Source organism: Diceros bicornis, chromosome 15, assembly GCF_020826845.1.
Source record: "Diceros bicornis minor isolate mBicDic1 chromosome 15, mDicBic1.mat.cur, whole genome shotgun sequence".
Classification (NCBI taxonomy): domain Eukaryota; kingdom Metazoa; phylum Chordata; class Mammalia; order Perissodactyla; family Rhinocerotidae; genus Diceros; species Diceros bicornis.
This window is the reverse complement of record NC_080754.1, coordinates 32,029,874-32,048,619: the sequence shown is the minus strand read 5'-3', so window position 1 is coordinate 32,048,619 and position 18,746 is coordinate 32,029,874. Positions and strand designations below refer to the sequence as shown.

Here is an 18,746-nt window from a genome sequence, read left to right as displayed (position 1 = left end):
AAACTTAAATTTTTAAGAGTCTATTCCGCTGGGTATTGTATGCCTACCACTGCTTTGGTGTGACAGAACCATGCTTCACATCACCGACTGTCCAAATCATGTACTTCAAGTCCCAGCTCAAATCCTACCTCTTGGAGGGTAGTGACCATGATTTATTTATCTTTATTCATTTTGGCATCCCCTGTCCCACCCATTCCAGGTGACTAGCTCGCTGCCTAGCTCAAGATAGGAGCTCAAAAATGTTCAATCTGAGTCTTTCAGAAGTTGATTATTCTATTTGTGGTTAGTCCAAGACCTATTTTTTTTCCTCTCAGCTTTCTCTTTTTTCATTTCACACCTCATTTATATTTCTCACAAATGTTGCAAGGAGGCAAACTCTAAAATCCATCCCTTTCAACATTTGGGAATGAGTTCATCCAAATGAGAGCCCAAGATAAATTCTGGTGGTAACTTCTGGATTTTCTTTATCAGTTATCATAGATTGCCAAAAGTCACCTTAAACTGAGTGGAACAAAACTGGTTCCGCATTGTTTAAGATCTGGCCTGACTTCCTACTCAGGTCTGATTTGTGAACGGTGGGTACCAACTAGTACATATCCTCCAGCAACCTGTGGCATCAAAACCATCTGTTGAACAAGAGGGAGGGGAAGGTGAAAGGAGAGAAAGCAAATGGAAAGGGATGAAGGAGAAAAAGATTCTGTTGGTCTAAGCTCAAAAATAAATGGAGGAGGCAAGGATGTCCTGCAAGATGCTGTGGATAATGTTATAATATATCACCACTTTTTATGAAGCCAACCAAATTGTAGGCCCACAGAGACTCAGTGAGGATTTGAGGGAAAAATATCAATCTTCAGTAAACTTCATCGTTTTGAGTTCAAATCAGTGGGTATCATTACGTCTGATCAATCACCAGTCCAAGTGTGGCTGAGAACTAGCTGTCGGCTACAACCCTGTAGGCATCACATTTGTCAGTTACACTGCTCAGGGGCCCAGACATTGCAAAGCTGCTCCCAGTAGCACAGACTTTGACTCTGATGCCCTTCAGACACACTTCCAGGACATCCAAGACGCCTCCGTTAATTTAGATCTCTCATTGTGCTTTTACTAGACCTCTGCTACCCTAACTGACCCTGCACTATCTGTGGTCATAAATATTTCTTAGTTATCCATAGTTTTCTAGTAATTTAGGTCAAAATGATAAGATAGGATCTCAGCATATCTCAGTATCTCATAAGGTGCCAGTTTATTTTTTAAACATTTTACAGTATTGACTAAGAAGAAAGGAAATGTTTTGAACTTGTGATTTTTTAATCCAAATTTATTAGTGTACTTTTATTTATTTTTGTTTGAAAATATTTCTTACACCTTTTTAGTGCCAGAATCTTTATTGACAATAGCCCAGATCATAGCACCAGCTAACAAGCAATTTTGTTAAGCATTTGTGGGGTTTTTTTAGAATGTTATTTTAAAAAAAGTTTAATTAGGGACTCTTAAAAATGTAGTTGAGATTTTAGAATGAGAGCCTCAGTTACTTTTTTTAATTGAGGTGAAATTCATGTAACATAAAATTAACCATTTGAAAGGGAACAGTTCATTGGCATTTCGTACATTCACGCTGCTGTGCCACCACCACCTCTATCTAGCTTTAAAATATTTTCATCACCCCAAAAGGAAACTGAACATGTTAAACACTTAGTCCCCATTCTTCCCTCCTCCCAGCTCCTGGAACCACCACTATACTTCTTGTGTCTATGGATTTGCGTACTCTGGATATTTCATGTAAGTAGATATTTCATACTAATATGTAACCTTTATTGTCTTTCGTCTTTCACTTAGCATAATGTTTTTGAGGTTTACTCACATTGTAGGACGTATTTATTCCTTTTTATGGCCGAATAATATTTCACTATATGTATATACCATGATTAGCTTATTCATTTATCTGTTGATGGGCATTTGGGTTGTTTCCACCTGACTGTTATAAATAGTGCTTCTGTGAATATGCATGTACATGTACTTGTTTGAGCATCTGTTTTCAGTTCTTTTCAATCGTGTCTGACAGTTTTGGTGCAAATATCTTTGGGCAGACATCTTTGCTGCAAGCCTTTTCACTGAAAACATTTTCCCCACAGAACTAATTGGACATAAGGCAATTTTGCCAGAAAAGGTAAAAATCACCCCCCAAAAAGAGGCACATTAATTAAAAAGGACAGAATGACACAGGAAAAAATGAATAACAAAATTAAAAGTACTTGAATACATTTAAAGTGTGTGTATGTGAATTCATGGCAATACTGCACAAATAACTGATTTGATTTCATTTTTTGTGGATTGTACTTAACTAAGCATGTCTTCCTTCTATGGGAAATGTGCGTTCAATTCTGCACCCTCAAAGAAGAGGCCCTTGGCCCTCTTTTTCTCCTCCAATGTAGCGTGTTTCAAAATAAGAAACCAATTCTTGGGGTAAATCGTTGTCATCTGTCAGCTGGATAAAGCTATCGATAAAATGTCGCTAACTGGAAGAAATGCTAACTATCTTACGACCACCACCACGTCTACTCATCGTAGTATAGAGCATTATGAGGACTAGTTAAGATTTACATCATAAAAATGGGAGTAACTGCAAGAACTTCATCAATGGAGAAATGAAACCAAACTGAAAACAAACTCAAAAACTAAACTGTCAACCAATTATTATTATTTTTTTAAATCTTTTAGGGTGGTTAATTTGTCAGTGGAGAAATGAAACAAACCATAAAACCAAACTGTCTGTCAGTTTTTTTTTTCTTTTATGGCAAAATCGCCTTACAGTGCAGCAAAAATGTTTGCAGTGAAAATGCTTAATGCAAAGATGTGGACTGCAAATGCGCTTGCAGCGAAACTACCCAGAACCCTTTTGGATACATACCTAGCAATGGAATTGCTGGTTCATAAGTTAGTTCTGTGTTTAACTTTTTGAGGAACCGTCCAGCTGTCTTCCATAGTAGCTGCATCATTTTACATTCCTACCAGTAATGTATGAGGGTTCCCATTTCTTCACATCCTCATCAACACTTGTTATTTTCTGTTTTTTTTTTTTTATTATAGTCATCCTAGTGGATAAGAAATGGTATTTCATTATGTTTTGATTAGAAATTCTCTAATGACTAATGATGTCGAGCATCTTTTTTATGTGCTGGTTGGCTATTTGTACATCTTCTTTTGAGAAATGCCTATTCAAGTCCTTTGCCCATTTTTTTGGTTGAGTTGTCTTTCTGTTGTTGAGTTGTAAGAGTTCTTTATATATTCTGCATACTAGACCCTTATCAGATATATGATTTGTAAATGTTTTCTCTCATTTTGTAAGTGCTTCTTTGTTGTCTTGATAATGTCTTTTGATGCAAAAAGTTTTTAATTTTGAAGAAGTACAATTTATTTTTTCTTTTGTTGCTTTTGGTCTCATATCTAAGAATCCATTGCCAAATGCAAAGTCATGAAGATTAACCCTTATGTTTTCTTCTAAGAGTTTTATGGTTTTAGCTCTTGTATTTAGGTTGTTGATCCATTCTGAGTTAATCTTTATAGATGGTATGATGTAGGGGTCCCACGGTATTCTTTGGCATGTGGCTCTCCAGTTTTCCCAGCACAGGGCTTCGGTTTTGTATACATGTATATGCTATGGGAAAACTTTAAATGAGGAATTAATGAGATTTATGGGGAAGACAGAGACTGAGCAGGCCAGAGTCAAAGTCTGGTCCTCACCAATAACTAACAGGCCTCCCTTTGCACTCCTCCCCAACTCTGCCAGCTGCTGACAGAACACCTGAGAGGGAAAAAGCCTGGTCTGAGAGGAGAGAGAACAGGTACACTAGCTTGATAGGAAGAAAATGGTTAAAAGTAAGAAGGACAGCTTCCTTTCTGATCCACCATCTGCAGTGGAACTGGAGCCAAGATGCAGATTTTTGTGAAAATCCTTACGGGAAAGACCATCACTCTCGAGGTTGAACCCTCGGATATAATAGAAAGTGCAAAGGCCAAGATCCAGAATAAGGAAGGAATTCCTCTTGATCAGCAAAGACTGATCTTTGCTGGCAAGCAACTGGAAGATGGACGTACTTTGTCTGACTACAACATTCAAAAGGAGTCCACTCTTCATCTTGTGTTGAGACTTTGTGGTGGTGCTAAGAAAAGAAAAAAGTCTTACACCACTCCCGAGAAGAATATGCATAAGAGAAAGAAGGTTCATCTGGCTGTCCTGAAGTACTTTCAGGTGGATGAGAATGGCAAAATCAGTCACTTTTATCATGAGTGCCCTTCAGATGAATGTAGTGCTGGGGTTTTTATGGCTAGCCACTTCGACAGACATTATTGTAGCAAATGTTGTCTGACCTATTGTTTCAACAAATCAGAAAACAAGTAATTGTATATGGGTTAATAAAAGACAGGAACTGAAAAAAAGAAGTAAAAAGGACAGGTCATTGAGATTATCTTTCAACCTCGTGTCTTGGGCACGTATGTCAGAACTTTGGTAATTACTATACAAAACAATAAACAAAAATTCAAAACAAGAAACCTAAACATCAAATGCGCCTCTGTTTGGTGGCCTATGATTGGAGTTTTAGATGAGAAGAGAGAAGAGGAAGGAGATCTGTGTCCTGCTTGTTGCCCCGCCTTGACCAGCATGAGTCATTTTCTTCCTCCACCAGGGTGGAGGAAACCAGTGGAGGCTCAGAGGAGCCCACTCTTCATGCCATGAAGGTAGTTATGATAATACAATAAGGGAGCGGCTATGGCAAATCCAGGTTGCCTGATGACAAGAAGTGCATCAGGAACAGAAGCTGTAGCCAAGACAGAGTGTGACATGGAGCAAATACCACCAAATGGGTGAAACCACCAACATGGGCTCTTTCTAGCACATGTGAGCCACCCCACAGGAACCGGAATGAGAGACTTAGAGCCTGCATCTCACAGAGTTTGCTGAGGCAGGGAGTTCCTGACGTGCCCTTCAAAAATTCTAGTTATATAAAAATAAGTTTCAAAAGTGACATTTTCATGTTATAATGGTGGCAGTGAGGGCCAACTGTCCATCAGAAATTTGTACGCTCCTCCATGGTATAGAGTTGTTGCTGAGAAGCAGCTGTCCTAGAGAGGACTACATTTCCCAACCTCAGTACATCTAAATGGGGCCACATGACTTGTTGTGGCCAGCAGAATGTGAGTGGAAGTTTAGTGTCACCTCCAGGCCATGGTGCTCAAGAAGCTGGTGTCCCGTCTCCATGCTCTCTATTTTCCTGCCTCCACTGGAAATCAAAGGCCAGGGCCACCCTGGAAGCCCTGTGTTGAAGCTGGCAGAGCTTCTGTCAGCCTAGGTCCCTGAATGACTTTGTGGAGCACCATGTTGTACTGTTACACGAGCAAGAAATAAACTTTTAGAAGGGTTAAGCCATTTGATACTTGGATTTGTTGGTTACCGAAGCTGGTAGCTGGTGGTATCCTAGAGCAGTGGTTCTCAAACTCCTGTGTACCTCAGAATCACCTGAGTGTTTGTCAAAACACAGATTGTTGGTCCCCATCTCCAGAATTTCTGATTCAGTAGATCTGGGGTGGAGCCCAAGAGTGTGATTTCTGATGCGTTACCGGGTATTGTTGATGCCGCTGAACCAGGGACCATACTTCGACAATCACTATCTGAGATCATGCAATAATACATAAAGGAGTCAAGTGCAAAATCTTTACCAATCTGATCTGAGGAGTAAGAAAATTAGAACAAGCATTAATTTAGCAAGTATTTTTTCAACTGCCGTTTGTGCCAGGCAATACGCTAAGTCCTGGAGATAAGAGTTATCAGCTCCTTGGGGAATTTACCATCTAGTGGAGTGGAGATACATCCATTGGGGGAGATGTATAATAGTGGACTGTAAAGTACAATGAAGGGAAAGGGTAGGAAAATCTGAGACCAAATAATAGGGAAGTTCCTCTAGTTTGGGGTGAGGCGTTACTATGCTCAGAAAAGACTTCTCCAAGGAAGTGTCATTTAAGGTCAGATTCGAATGTCTGTAAAATATAAGGATTTTGTCTTACTTTTACTTTTTAAGGAGGAGGTTGTGTTCCAAGGGGGGAGAATGCATGAGGAAATCTAGAAACTGGGAGAAGGCCAATATATCTGGAACAGGGAAGCGAGGGGAAAAAAGGCAAGGAATGAAATTAGAGAGGTGGAGGGGAGCCAGATCATACACAGGATGCTAAACCACATAAGGATTTTGATTTTGATTCCAAGAACAGTGCGAAATTATTTGAGAGTTAAAGGAGTAGAAAAAGAGTTTTCACTTAGAAATATTTTTATTCCTTCCCCTCATTTTTCTATTTAGTCTTTCTTAATGACTTATACAAAAGTTTTATAAATTAATACAATTAGTCTTTTGTATTATGTATGTTTTGCTAATATTTTTCCCTTGTCATTTGTCTTTGACCTTATGTTATTTTTCCACATCTAGAAATTTTAATGTTTATGTACTCAAATTTGTCACTCTTTTACAATTCTGGGTTTTATGTCATGCTTAAAAAGGCCTTCCCTAGCTCAAAATTATCTTTTGTATGAAGTGCGCCAAGTTTTTTTCCTAGTACTTATATAAAAGATATGTAATTTGAAAGCACAAAGAAATATAAATTTTTACCGATGAGAAAGGAAAAATCAAGATGTTTGATAATACGCTGTATTAGTGGGGAGTGGAGAGGAGTAGACATTCCTATATTTTGGTGGGTACATAAATCGAAATGTTAGAATTTGGTAAATTGACTGTGGTGGTGAGGACAGTGCACAGGGCAGCTTTATTGTGTCCTGATCAGCCTCCCATTGGCCTGCATCTGACCTTCAGCTCCGCTGGTGGATAATTTCTTGCTCAATCCATTTACACAAGGGCGATTTGGCTCAGGGGGGCTGACTCTTGTTGATCAAATGCACAAGAAACCCCATTCAGATCCTTCTTTTGCTAATGATTCCAGATGATGGTTTAATTTATTGATGAACTCAGAGGTTCTATTAATTTATTAATGAAGTCAGAGGTTCTATCCATTATTTTGGATACCCAAAGGCAGTGGCAAGGAGCCGAAAAGAAGAAAAACCCTCCTTCCTGACCTCATTTCTTCCTAATGAGGCCTGGTCGACCCACCAGGGCCATATCTCTCCCTGTTGACCTGCACCTCACAACTCGAGCTCAGCACAATGCTCTTCTGGAAGGTCGCCAGCCTTGGTAGCCCTTCCTGCATACTTTGTGGCCCTGTGATGTATGTCAAGCACCATAGAAGATGTTTCCATGAATTTTCCCAGGACGAACACCTCACCCTCTCAGTTTGCTTTCTCCAAATGGGAGAGTATATGTGACTTGCCATCCCTCCTCAGTATTTTTGATTTCGGGGTATGGAACAGGACGAGGAGCTGCACCATCTTGTGCTTTTCTGTGCCAGAAACTTGCTTCTCTCCTTGGTTGTCATTTCCTGAGTGAATGGCATGGAGTTAGTTTCCCTCCCTTGTTTCATTGCTAATCATGAACATATTTATGATTAAAAGAATTCTATTAAAAAAGTGATTGGGTAAGAGAGCATCTGTTAGCTGGCTTCATTCAACTACCTATACAGGCAAGTTAGTTCCTCATTTGTAAAATAAAGATGCATCACATCCATCAGAGACTAAATAAATATTGTTTTCTCCCCTCTCTTTCTTTCCTTTCTGCCTTCCTGTATTTCATATATTAGATATAATTTGGGATAAATTTAACTATTTTAAACATTAAAAACACAATATATCCTTTTATTTAAAATATTACATATATTTTATATATTAATCTATTTTATATATGAAGGATGATTTTTAGTCCCATTAATAAATTGATTTATTTATTGGATCGGGAGACATAATTTATCAAATTTTATAATGAAGTTTTAACGTGATGTTTGAAAAATATACATTGACACTATCTGGGGTTTTATAAATCAAGAGAACAGAGAATCCAAGAAAAATAAAAAGAAATGCCATCTGATGATAATTGAAGCTTGAAATGAAATAAAGTCGGAAAGAAAAATAGGAAAAGACAGAGACACCCCATTATTGAATGTGTCCCACTTTCCACCCTGATGCAAAGGCAAGACAAGCTCTTCCAGCACTAGTTAGAGACCTCTCTGGGGAATCCGGGTCCCCAGACTTGGATCCATCTGAAGCAGTTAGCCCTGCTCTTCATTTTCCATCATGTGCTGCTGAGATGCACTTTTAAAGACCTTCAGATGTATGGGAATGAAAGCCCTATAAGCACATTAAAATCTTGGTATTGCTTTCACCAATTCCCATCCCTGTCCCTTCTCTGCTTTCTTCTACACCAGTCCTGCCTCTGGTCTAGCCCCGGACCATTGGATGAGGGAATGAGACAGAGTAACTCTGGATGGAGTGACAATCACTTTGCCTGAACCAACATTCCAATGGGATCTATTTGTATTTCACTCCTCACATGGATGATATGATAAGGACATAAGAATCAAATTGTAGCTATCAAACTTACAAGTCTCTTCCAATCCTAAGATTCAACTATCCCAACATTTGAGGAATTTTCTTTCTTTCTTCCCTTTTTTTTTTCTTTTTTGGTGAGAAAGATAGGCCCTGAGCTAACATCTGTTGTCAATCTTCCTCTTTTTTGCTTGAGGAAGCTTGTCCCTGAACTAACATCTGTGCCAATCTTCCTCTATTTTGTATGTGCGATACTGCCACAGTATGGCTTGATGAGCAGTGTGTAGGTCCATGCCCAGAATCTGAACCCAAGAACCCCGGGCCGCCAAAGCAGAGCGTGCTAACTTGATCACTACACCACTGGGCTGCCCCCAGGAATTTTCTCTTTTGAAGCTAAGTATTGTGTGAGGATTTGATTCAGTTTGCAATCTAAAGAACATGTATGTTTTCTCAACTTCAATTCAATTAACTTTTTTGAGGACTTATGTGTGCAAATGACAAGAGTAGAAATTGAAGGGGATACAGTCCTGGTGAGGAGCTTATGGTTCAATGGGAGAGGCAGGAGCAGATCTCAACAACTTTTCTCTAAAGCAGAAATGTGAGGAATGTAATAAGGTGACCAGGAAAGAACGTTGGAAATAATGGAGAGAAGGTAACAGTTTACTTTTCTTGGCTGCTTACAACAGAAATTTTAATCAGTAAAATGGGAAATTTACTGAGAGAAATTCTTCCTCAGAATTGGAGGAAGAGTTGATAAGGACAAGGTCTTGGAAAGACAGGAACGGAAAGGCAACTCTTGTGAGCTTAGTGACCTGAGGTCACAGAGGGTGTCTTTAGGATCCTGCTGCTGAAAATAGTCAAGACAAGAGCTCACAACAGTGTGGTCCTCTGCCCTATGACTCCACTCCATGTTCTCAGCAGACAGCCTTTTTGCTTGGCTTGGATCACGTGCCCAAATTTGATGTTTGTGTGTCGTGGTGGTGTAGAGCTTGGAAGGCAAAACCTGGGCACAGCATTTGATAATCCCACTAAGATCCTTTGGAAAAGGTTCATTGATACCATAAGAAGAAAGAAAAGATACTAGACAGGCAAAAACTACAGATGTCTTCTACAGACATCTGCTAAAGGGACCTGGGGAGGCTCTTGGAAGGGAAAGAATTCAAGTTAGGCCTTGATAAATAGATAGGACTGTAAAAAGTAGATTTGGGGGACTAGGAGAAAGAGGGCATTCCAATCAGAGGGAACAGCTTGAGCAAGGATATGGAAAAAGGAAGAGTACAAGTACAAATCAGGATCTGGGCATGGTGAGAAGGCTAATGTTTGGGCTGTAAGGACACATAGTGAGTAAAATGGGAAGGATGATGGAGAAGGCAGAAAATCTGAGTTCTAACTCACTGTACAGAGTTACAAAGATGATTTGATGGAATCATCTCATGAATCATCTCTTTTGGGTGAGATGATGGAAGTATTTTGTAAACTATAAAGTGCTTTGAAAACTATAAGGATTTTCACATCTACAAATTGTTTTAATTAAAAAAATAATATTCTTCAGTTAATTGATTTTTTTACACTAGCATTCTCTGCAATGTGTCATCATTTTCAAAATGAGAAATGTTTAAGCAGAAAATCTGGCCATGAAATCCTGTCATTCTTAAATACGCAAGACTTAATGTAATATAGGTCATTACACAATCATGGAGGGACTCAGATATGCTGATTTATAACTCATCTTTCTGAAAGACAACGTTTCAATAAATTAATTTATTTTCCAGAGGTAATAGGTGCCTTTATTTTTTTCTGAGCATCTATGATTATAGAGGTAATTTACAAGCATTATACCCTCAGCAACTCTCACTGACTCTGTGAAGTAGGCATTATTATCCCCATTCTTCATAGGAGGAAACTGGGGCTCAGAAAGGGAGATCACTTTCCAAGGTCACATAGCTAGAAAGTGGCAGAGCCAACGCTCAACACTGGATCTACGTGTTTCCAAAACCAGTGCTTCCTCCCTGGTCCCACACTATCACTATTGCCTCTTCCTGGTATGCCACCAAGCCCCATCATTACTACCTAAAGCCACAGGAAGCCAATGCTTCTATCAGGAAGATGTACAGCACCTGATGTGGTTTGAATCCATAAAGAAGTAAGATGACTGAGAGATGGGTGTTTGTGATTTCAAACATTTAGAGCAAGAGAACCAGTAATCAATAAGCGCCACCTTGGAGTCCAGTACTGTGCAAGTTACTTTCTCATATTACTTCATTTGATCTTCGTAACATCCTATTAGCTGGGACTTATTCTGCTCATTTTGCAGATGAGAAACCAAGGCTTAAACATTTGCTTACTGTTCACAGTAAGTGGTAGATCTAGTTGTTACTTAGTTGCTCATTCAAAATATTTATTGAGCATCCGGGTCCTTGGGAAACGTATGTAAACCGAGCAGACCAAGATCCTTGGTGGAGCTTACATTCTCGTGTGGGAGTCAGGTAACATGCAAAAAGTTTAATAAAAAATCACACGGTGAGTTAGAAAGTCCTAAGTACTATAGGGGAAAAAACTAGAGCAAGGTAAAAGGAGGATGGAGAGCAAGAGGGGATAGGTTGAAAATTGGATCTTAAAAAGGGTGGTTTTATCACAATACCCAGAGGTCTAGAAGTTGATTTCTCAAGGAATACTGTAACTTTTGCTTACAGGATCACCAAAGTTAAGGTCGTCTTCTCTTTGTAGTTACAGCTAGTGAACTGGCAGGACTGGAGAGTCTTTTTCACAAACAGAACCCTACAAGCATGGGAATTTCAAGGAACTGGAGACCCCATTCCCACCCCCACCTTCATCATTGCTGTCTACCACACTGATCTTGAAGTTTGCCTGGAATTCCTTCTTTGATTCAACAAGCAATAATGTGAGAGGCCATTTGATGAACTGGGAAAAGCCATTGTCTGGGAGCTGGGAAACCTGGGGTCTAGTCCCAGATCTGTCATTAATTAAACTTTGACCTTGAAGAATTTCCTTCTCCACTCTGTGCTGATTTCTCCATCTGACAAATGAAAGCATTGACATCTAAGGACAATTCCAGCTCTAACACTTTGTGGTTAAAAAATTCTGCTGAAAATTTTCTAGGATGTCCCAGTTCAAGTTGTTTTAGCAGAGATACGGGGGCTCAATGAGAGAAATTTATTTTTTTTATATTTCCTGATGAGATTTCAGCATCAAACTTCTCTTTTAAAATCACCCAGAAATGTCCACCTGGCCCAGAGCATAGCTCTGCCTTCTTTTGAGTGAACAGTAGGAGCTAGTGCTCTGCCATGGATTGGGTGGCCTACAGGGCTGCCTGTTCATCTCCAAGGGTAGCTCAAGGTGTTGGAATGACTCTGCAAAGCCCCATATGGCTTGGGACCTGGTTACCCTAGCAATCATTTCCCTCCCCATGCAGTGTCAATTAATAGGCAATTAAAACTCTCGACTGCTCCAGCTAACGGTTCCCAGACCGGAGTACCAGAAAATGGGAGGCAGGAGGTTTTCGTTCTTTTTTTTCCCTTTCTTTATTTCATTATATTTTTAAACTTCAAACATGCCCTTGGCTCTGGAACCTGTCACATTTAAGACTTCCAGGATAGTGTGGTGATGGATTATAATTAGTATTTGGGTGGTGAACATGATATAATCTACACAGAAATAAAAGTATAATGATGTACACCTGAAACTTACACAATGTTATAAACCAATGTTACTGCAATAAAAAAATAAATTAAAAAAAAAGACTTCCAGGATAAATACGTTTCTGATCTTTTTTATTTGTCATTTGGTTTGTACATTTATTACATTACTTATCTGCTCAAAAAATGTTTAATAGCTTCCAATCATTCATGGAAACAAATTTGAAATTTTCTACCTAGCTTTCTCTAAACCTTCCTTAATATGGTCCCACTTTTACCATCCAATCACATTTTCCACACATCCTTTCAAACACTCATTATTTGCTTTTTCTTCTAACCAAAAGTCTTTTCCACCAATCAAAATCTGCCCATTCTGTAAAGCCCAGCTTGGAGCCAATATCATGATTGCTCCTGTTCTCAGTTATGATTTTGAATATCAGGTGTAACTAGAGTTAGAATTATTTCATTTCCCACCTGTTCACGCTAGTTATCCCTGTCAATTTTTCTCTCCATGAATAGAGATTAAGACTCCTAGTGGGCAGAAACCATATTTTATATTTTTCTTTATGTCCTCAGACCCTACCTAGTACAGTGGCACTCATCACTGAGGGCCACTTAGTAGAGAGTTTAGAAATTGCTGCTGTTATAACCACTTAACAAAATTGGACATTGGATAATTTGGGCAGTAAACTTAGAATCATGCAATCTTAGAACTTTAAAGTATTAGGTACCTTAGGAATTAATATGCCAAATTCTTCATTTTACAGATGAGAAAACCAAAATTTAAATGGAGGCTGTAACTTGCTCAAAGTTAAACTGTAAGTAAATAAAGAGCTTGGATCTAATCCCAAGTCTTTTGATCAAAGTCAATGCTCTTTCCCCTTCCCTAGTAGTTTGAAATCTTTTCCCCACTATGACACGTTTGATAGTTGAAGTTCAACTGAATGAGGCTCTCCCATCGGCATAGCCAATGTTGTATACAATGTTGGAGAGAGCAATGCAGCATCATCTCTATCTCTACCACTCAAAAATGATGTCATAATGCAAGTGAGAGTCACATTAATATAGGTATCACCTTGCCTCTTCTCTGGTTTTTGAAAAGTTGCAAATGTCAGAACTTTAAATATTATTAGTATCAAGTGACTTGTAGAAAACTGTTGCTCTGCACATGCTGCCGTGTCTAAAACTGGTGTCTTTTGACCACCATTCAATAATCCATCAATAAACTGACATTGTTCAAATTCCACTTTGTGTTGTCAAATAGATGAGGTGTTGAGAAGGTTTAGAGCAGGTCGAGCCTGGTGCTTACAGAGCCCTTTGATGTAGAAATTTCAAAGCACAGGGCAATACAGAAGGATAGAATTGCCGGGACTTGGGTGGGGAGGAGGAAGCTTGTGGTAGCAGAAAAGGGGAACCCTGGAGATCAGATTACAGGCTGTGGTGGAAGTTCCAGTGGCCGGGTGATCACAGCAGTGGTGGATAAATGGACTCTGAAGTAGGTGGGAGGGGACGTTAAGAGGAGTTTTAGCACCATGTGTAGAGATACATGGACAGTTTGGGGGTGGAAATCAGTAATCACTTTTGGGTAGAAAATGGTTAGGAAGGCAGAAAAGAACATCACTATAAAAGTGATGGGATTGACAGGCTGAATGTGAGAGAGGAAGGGAAGATGGAGGGAGAGAAGGAGAATGGAAAGGAAGAAGGAAGGGGATTTTTTAGATTGTAAAATGAGTCAATTTCTACGTTAGGCACTTTCACATACTTTCTCTCATTAAAGAGAAGGAAAGAGATAGTGCTGGGTTGGGGGACAGAAAGGACATGAAGGGTCTCCCCAGTGGTTGCTCAAGTGTGTGTTGTTCTACCCAAATAGGAAACAGATTCTGCACAACTGATAACGTAACTGTCCCTGTAATGAAATTTCAAATGCTGCTTACAAATCACTCAGCAAAGCAAAAGTAAACAAATTATGTGTCTTAAGAATAAAATATATCAAGTATTTCAAATGACTCTGTGCCTCAGTTTCATCATCTGTAAAAGGGGCTAATAATAGTTTTATTATAGGGTTAATATAGGATGTAGGTACTACTATTATTATTAGAGATAATCTAATAAATCTAATAAAATCTCTAATAATAATAGTAGTACCTACATAATAGAATTGTTATGAGGCATATGTAGGTTAATATTCGTAAAGTGTCCAGCACATAGTGCTATATACATTTTTGTTGAATAAATAAAAATAAAATAGCAGTGGACTCACAGATTGTTAGTACTGGAAGAGAATGTAGGGACCATGGACCAAACCATCCCTTTGATGGATTCCAAAGCAGGGAAATGACTCACCTGCAGTCTTCATAGTTGATTAAGTTGGTGGCATAGGGAGCAGGAATAAAGTCTCCTGATTTCCAATTAAGTGTTCTTTTTACTAAGAAACACATAACAGGCACGCAAAATAGTACAGATTTGACAAATCCTAACTTTACTATTTAACTAGATTATTAGCTCCTGAGGGGGCTGTGATTTGTCCGTCTCTGCATTCACAGTGATATTCTGGATGCCCTGTATACAGTAGCGTTCTGTAAATGTTCCTTAACAAACTCTGGGTAATCTGATGAAGTAATTCACATCTGAGGCACTAAAAGCTAATTGAGGCTTGGAACTGATTAAGTAGGATTGTTTTGAATAAAGGAGCAACTTTTTAGGTATGGCAATTTTTTCTAACCCTTTCAAATCTTGCATGTAAAATTTGTAGCCCAGTGTCTAACACGGTACCTCTCAATAAATGCTAGCTATTATTTTTAGGCGCTTGTCTGTTAGGCCAAGATATGGTGGTAAAACTTGGCCACTAGGGCAGAGGGTCTACTAGTGCTGCCAGGTCTGATCCTCTTTCCTTTACTGGTGTTGGCAGATAGCAGTTTGGGGAAATGTCTAACATGGCAGAAAGGGCTTGCAAGTAGGTGATAAGCTCTTGCGGAGATGTTGGTCACTATTCCATTAACAGTAATTGATTGCTTCCATATCAATTAAAAGCAATCGGTCCTGCAGGATTTCTCAATCCACATCATCCCCTGGCTCCCAGTAAAGTTTTAAGATGTTTGTTTCCTGTCAGCACTATTTTTATTCAATTGGATCCTGTTGGGGATTTTCATGATTTTTTCCTGTTTATTTTTCTTCCTGTTTCTTAAAACAGGAATTAAAAGATAAAGATGAACAATTGTGAAGCACTTTTTAATGACCTTTACAAAATTATTATTAGATCTTTCAAGGTTTCCACCCTTGCCAACTCCTCATTGCACAACGTCCTAATTAGGGGGCAAATGAGAGGAAACGGAAAGAGGCTCTGAGGCTTTGGGGCCACCATAAAAACTTGCTCTTGCCTGGTCTGAATCTGTCACCGCTGTCATTTCCTCCACAGCAAGCTTTTTCTTCTTGATTCTGGCATCCAACCCTTTGGCAAGTTTCTCATTCTACCTCTTGGATAGCAAACAGTTCCACTCTCCAGCCGTGTGGTCGTAGGCAATGTTTCTTCCCCTCTCTGAGTCTCAGCTTCCCGTTGTGCACATAGGAAAGGTTCTATGGTGAGGAACTCAGGAGGAAAGGGGGATGGGAGGAGTAATGAAGGCAGAGAAGGTATCAACAGCGGTGGTTACACGGGGGGAATATTGATGACGGCCAAGTCATTGCAATCAGAGTGGAGTGGAAGCTGGCTCCTCCACTCACCAGATCTCAGGTCAATGATTTGACTTATGCCTGTTCCTCATCATAACTCTTGATTTCAGTATCTCATATGCATTGCATTCTCTGATTCAACCTTATAGATTTGCAGCTCACTCCTCCTTATACCCCAACTCTAACAAATTTTCAACCCCCCTGAGATTGACAATTGATCCCTCCACCTTTTTGCACCCCTTCATGTCCTCTTCTCCCACTTTACTCAGCTTAATTTCCATAGTTTATTGTCATAATCATCCCTTCGCTAACATCTTTGATTCCCTTCTCCTATCTCCCTTCATCAAGTTTGCCTGGCTAAATTAAACACTCACCTACTCTGTGACCACACCCATGCTACTAAATGTGGCTGGAAAATAACAATTAACCCTGACATCTGGTCTCACTTTAAATTCACGATCACATATTTCAAAAGGGCCTGTAGCAAAGCCTAGAAATACTATTAAATTTCGCTAGTCTATCTAATCTCCTTTTGGTTTATGTCTTATTCTCTCCTAACTCCTCAAAATTCCAAGACCTCTTTCTCCATCCTCACTCGCAGCGGATGACCTTGCTTCTTACTTCACTTGGAAAAGAAAACTTGGAAAAAGAAAGGAATGTCCATATGTGTCTACTATGACGTCTACCACTTCACCGGCATCCTTACCCATATGGTTCACTTCCCTCCAGTTACTAGGGCTAAACCTTCTCTTGTTATCTAAGGCCATACAATCAGTTTTTCCCTCTTTATGTCATTCACATAAGCATACAAAGATGCTTCAATACTCTCATCTTGGAAACAAACACATAAGTAGACAAATAAAACAAAATTCTGACCTCCACCAACCATTCCACTTCTCAGTTCACTTTTACAGCAGAATTTTTAAAGAATTTTTTATGCTAGCTTCCTTTGATTTCTCTCTCCCCATTTTCTTCTTTGCACTTACTATGCTTGAATTTTGTTCCTACCATTTTACTGAAGAAAAAAAAAATTAGAAAGGTATCTGTGACCTCCATGTTGTTAAATCTAGTGGTCTTATTTGGATAGAAGTATCAGGAACTATTGACCCACTAAATCATCCCCTCCTTCTTCAAACAGCTCTTTCACTTGGCTTCTGGAATACCACTCTCTCTTGGTTCTCTTCCTACCCTACCGGACACCCCTGTTTAATATCCTTTGTGATTGGGTTCACTCTTCTGCCCTCATCTCTTCTCTATTGATATTCACTTCCAAGGTGATATCATTCAGTTTGAAGGCTTTAAGTACCATCTCTGTATTGACAATTCCAAAACAGATATCTCCAGCAGAGCCTCCTACATGAACTCAATATTCATGCAGCCAGCTGCCCACCCAACATCCACTTGGATGTCTAAAAAGCATCTCAGGCTTAACATCTCCCAAACTGAACTCTAATTCCCTTTGCCCCACTGACCTGTTCCTCCTCTAGTCTTCCCCATCATAGTACACGGTAACTCTATCTTTCTAGTTGCTCAGGTCAAAACCCATCATTAAATCTTTTCATATCCAATCAATTAGCATATCCTGTCAGTTACACCCTCAAAATAAATCCAAAATTTGACTGCCTTCTCACTACCACCCTCTCAACACAGTAGACATGTGTGAGATTATTTCTAGTCTTAAAACCGTCAAATGGCTTTCCATTTCACTCAGAGTAAAAGTTGAAGTCCTTAGAGTGGTTTACAAAGCCCAAGGCCCTACTTGAGCTGACTCCTCTCAACTCTCGGTCATCATCTCCTGGCACTTTCTCTCACTCTCTGATAGAGCCATTTCAACCGCTTTGCTATTTCTTGAACACACAAAGCACACTCCAGCCTCAGGGTCTTTGCACTTGCTGTTTTTCTGCCAGAATGCTTTTACCCCATAGCCTTATGGCTCACTCCCTCACTTCCTTGAAATTTCAACTCAAATATTATCCTCCAAATGATGCCTTCTCTGTCCACACTACGTAAAACAATGCATGTGTGCACATACATCCACCCCTACCCTTACTCCTTACCCTGCTTTATATTTTCCACGGCACTTACCACTATTTAACACACAGTATATTTCCTTGTTTATTTATCTCTTTTTCTATCTTCTTTGCTTATTTTACTCACTGCTACATCCCTATTACCCAAAATAGGGCCTAGAAAGCAGCAACAATCAACAAATATTTAATGAATAAATGAACAAAGGGGCTAATGTGAGTGTTAAATTAATTCATATGTGTATACTGGAATCAATGTTTTGTCTGAGCCTTTCCTAACATTTCCTGGAACTGCCCTCCCCATCCCTTTCGTAACTCTGGGAGCAGTGATGTTGCGCAATGCGATTCTGATCCCCTGGCTACAGTTGGCGGGTCAGGGATGGGCACCCCGGGGCAATTGTTTTTCCCTCCAGATTTTGGTCCTGGGACTAAGGGAGCTGGGCCATTTAGTGACACTGTAACATATCTTTCCACAGCTGTTGCAGATCTTGTTTTCAGCCAAGAGGACCAGATGCAGAGGTATCTATCAAAAAGGGAGACTAGAATGCCGACCAGAGAGAAGCAGAGGTGACAGATGGCGGGAGAAGCTCTGCAGTGCTCTGGTCCCATTACCAGTTGTTCCTCGGGTCCAAACAGATCCCTGCCCTTCCTACGACATTAAGGAAAACACCAGCCCAACGTCTGCCATTATAATAGGTGGTTAATAAATACTAATTGAATCTGAATCTTGAGGGAGAGAGGATCATATCTACATCTGTTTAATCTCAAAATCTTCACAATAAGTCAAACCAAGCTAAGTTGGAAAAAGGAATACGTTTTATGAATATTTGGCATCTCACCTAATTTGTCAAAGAAGGGACTCTGTCCTTCGTCTTGGAAGGCAGCGTGATGTCATGGAAAGACAATTGGCCCCCGAACAGG

At 39.6% G+C, this 18,746-nt stretch overlaps 1 protein-coding gene across 1 annotated transcript; it reads left to right on the top strand.

The window, feature by feature from the left end:
• Positions 1 to 3,908: 3,908 nt before the first annotated feature.
• On the top strand, positions 3,909 to 4,414 carry LOC131414555 (ubiquitin-ribosomal protein eS31 fusion protein-like). Its single transcript, XM_058555566.1, has one exon. It carries the CDS (start codon positions 3,932 to 3,934, stop codon positions 4,397 to 4,399), a length of 468 nt encoding a protein of 155 aa, XP_058411549.1. The 5' UTR covers positions 3,909 to 3,931; the 3' UTR covers positions 4,400 to 4,414.
• The last annotated feature ends 14,332 nt before the right edge of the window (positions 4,415 to 18,746 follow it).

Coding starts and splice junctions, on each gene's coding strand:
- LOC131414555 (XM_058555566.1), top strand. CDS start 3,932: ATGCAGATTTTTGTGAAAATCCTTACGGGAAAGACCATCACTCTCGAG.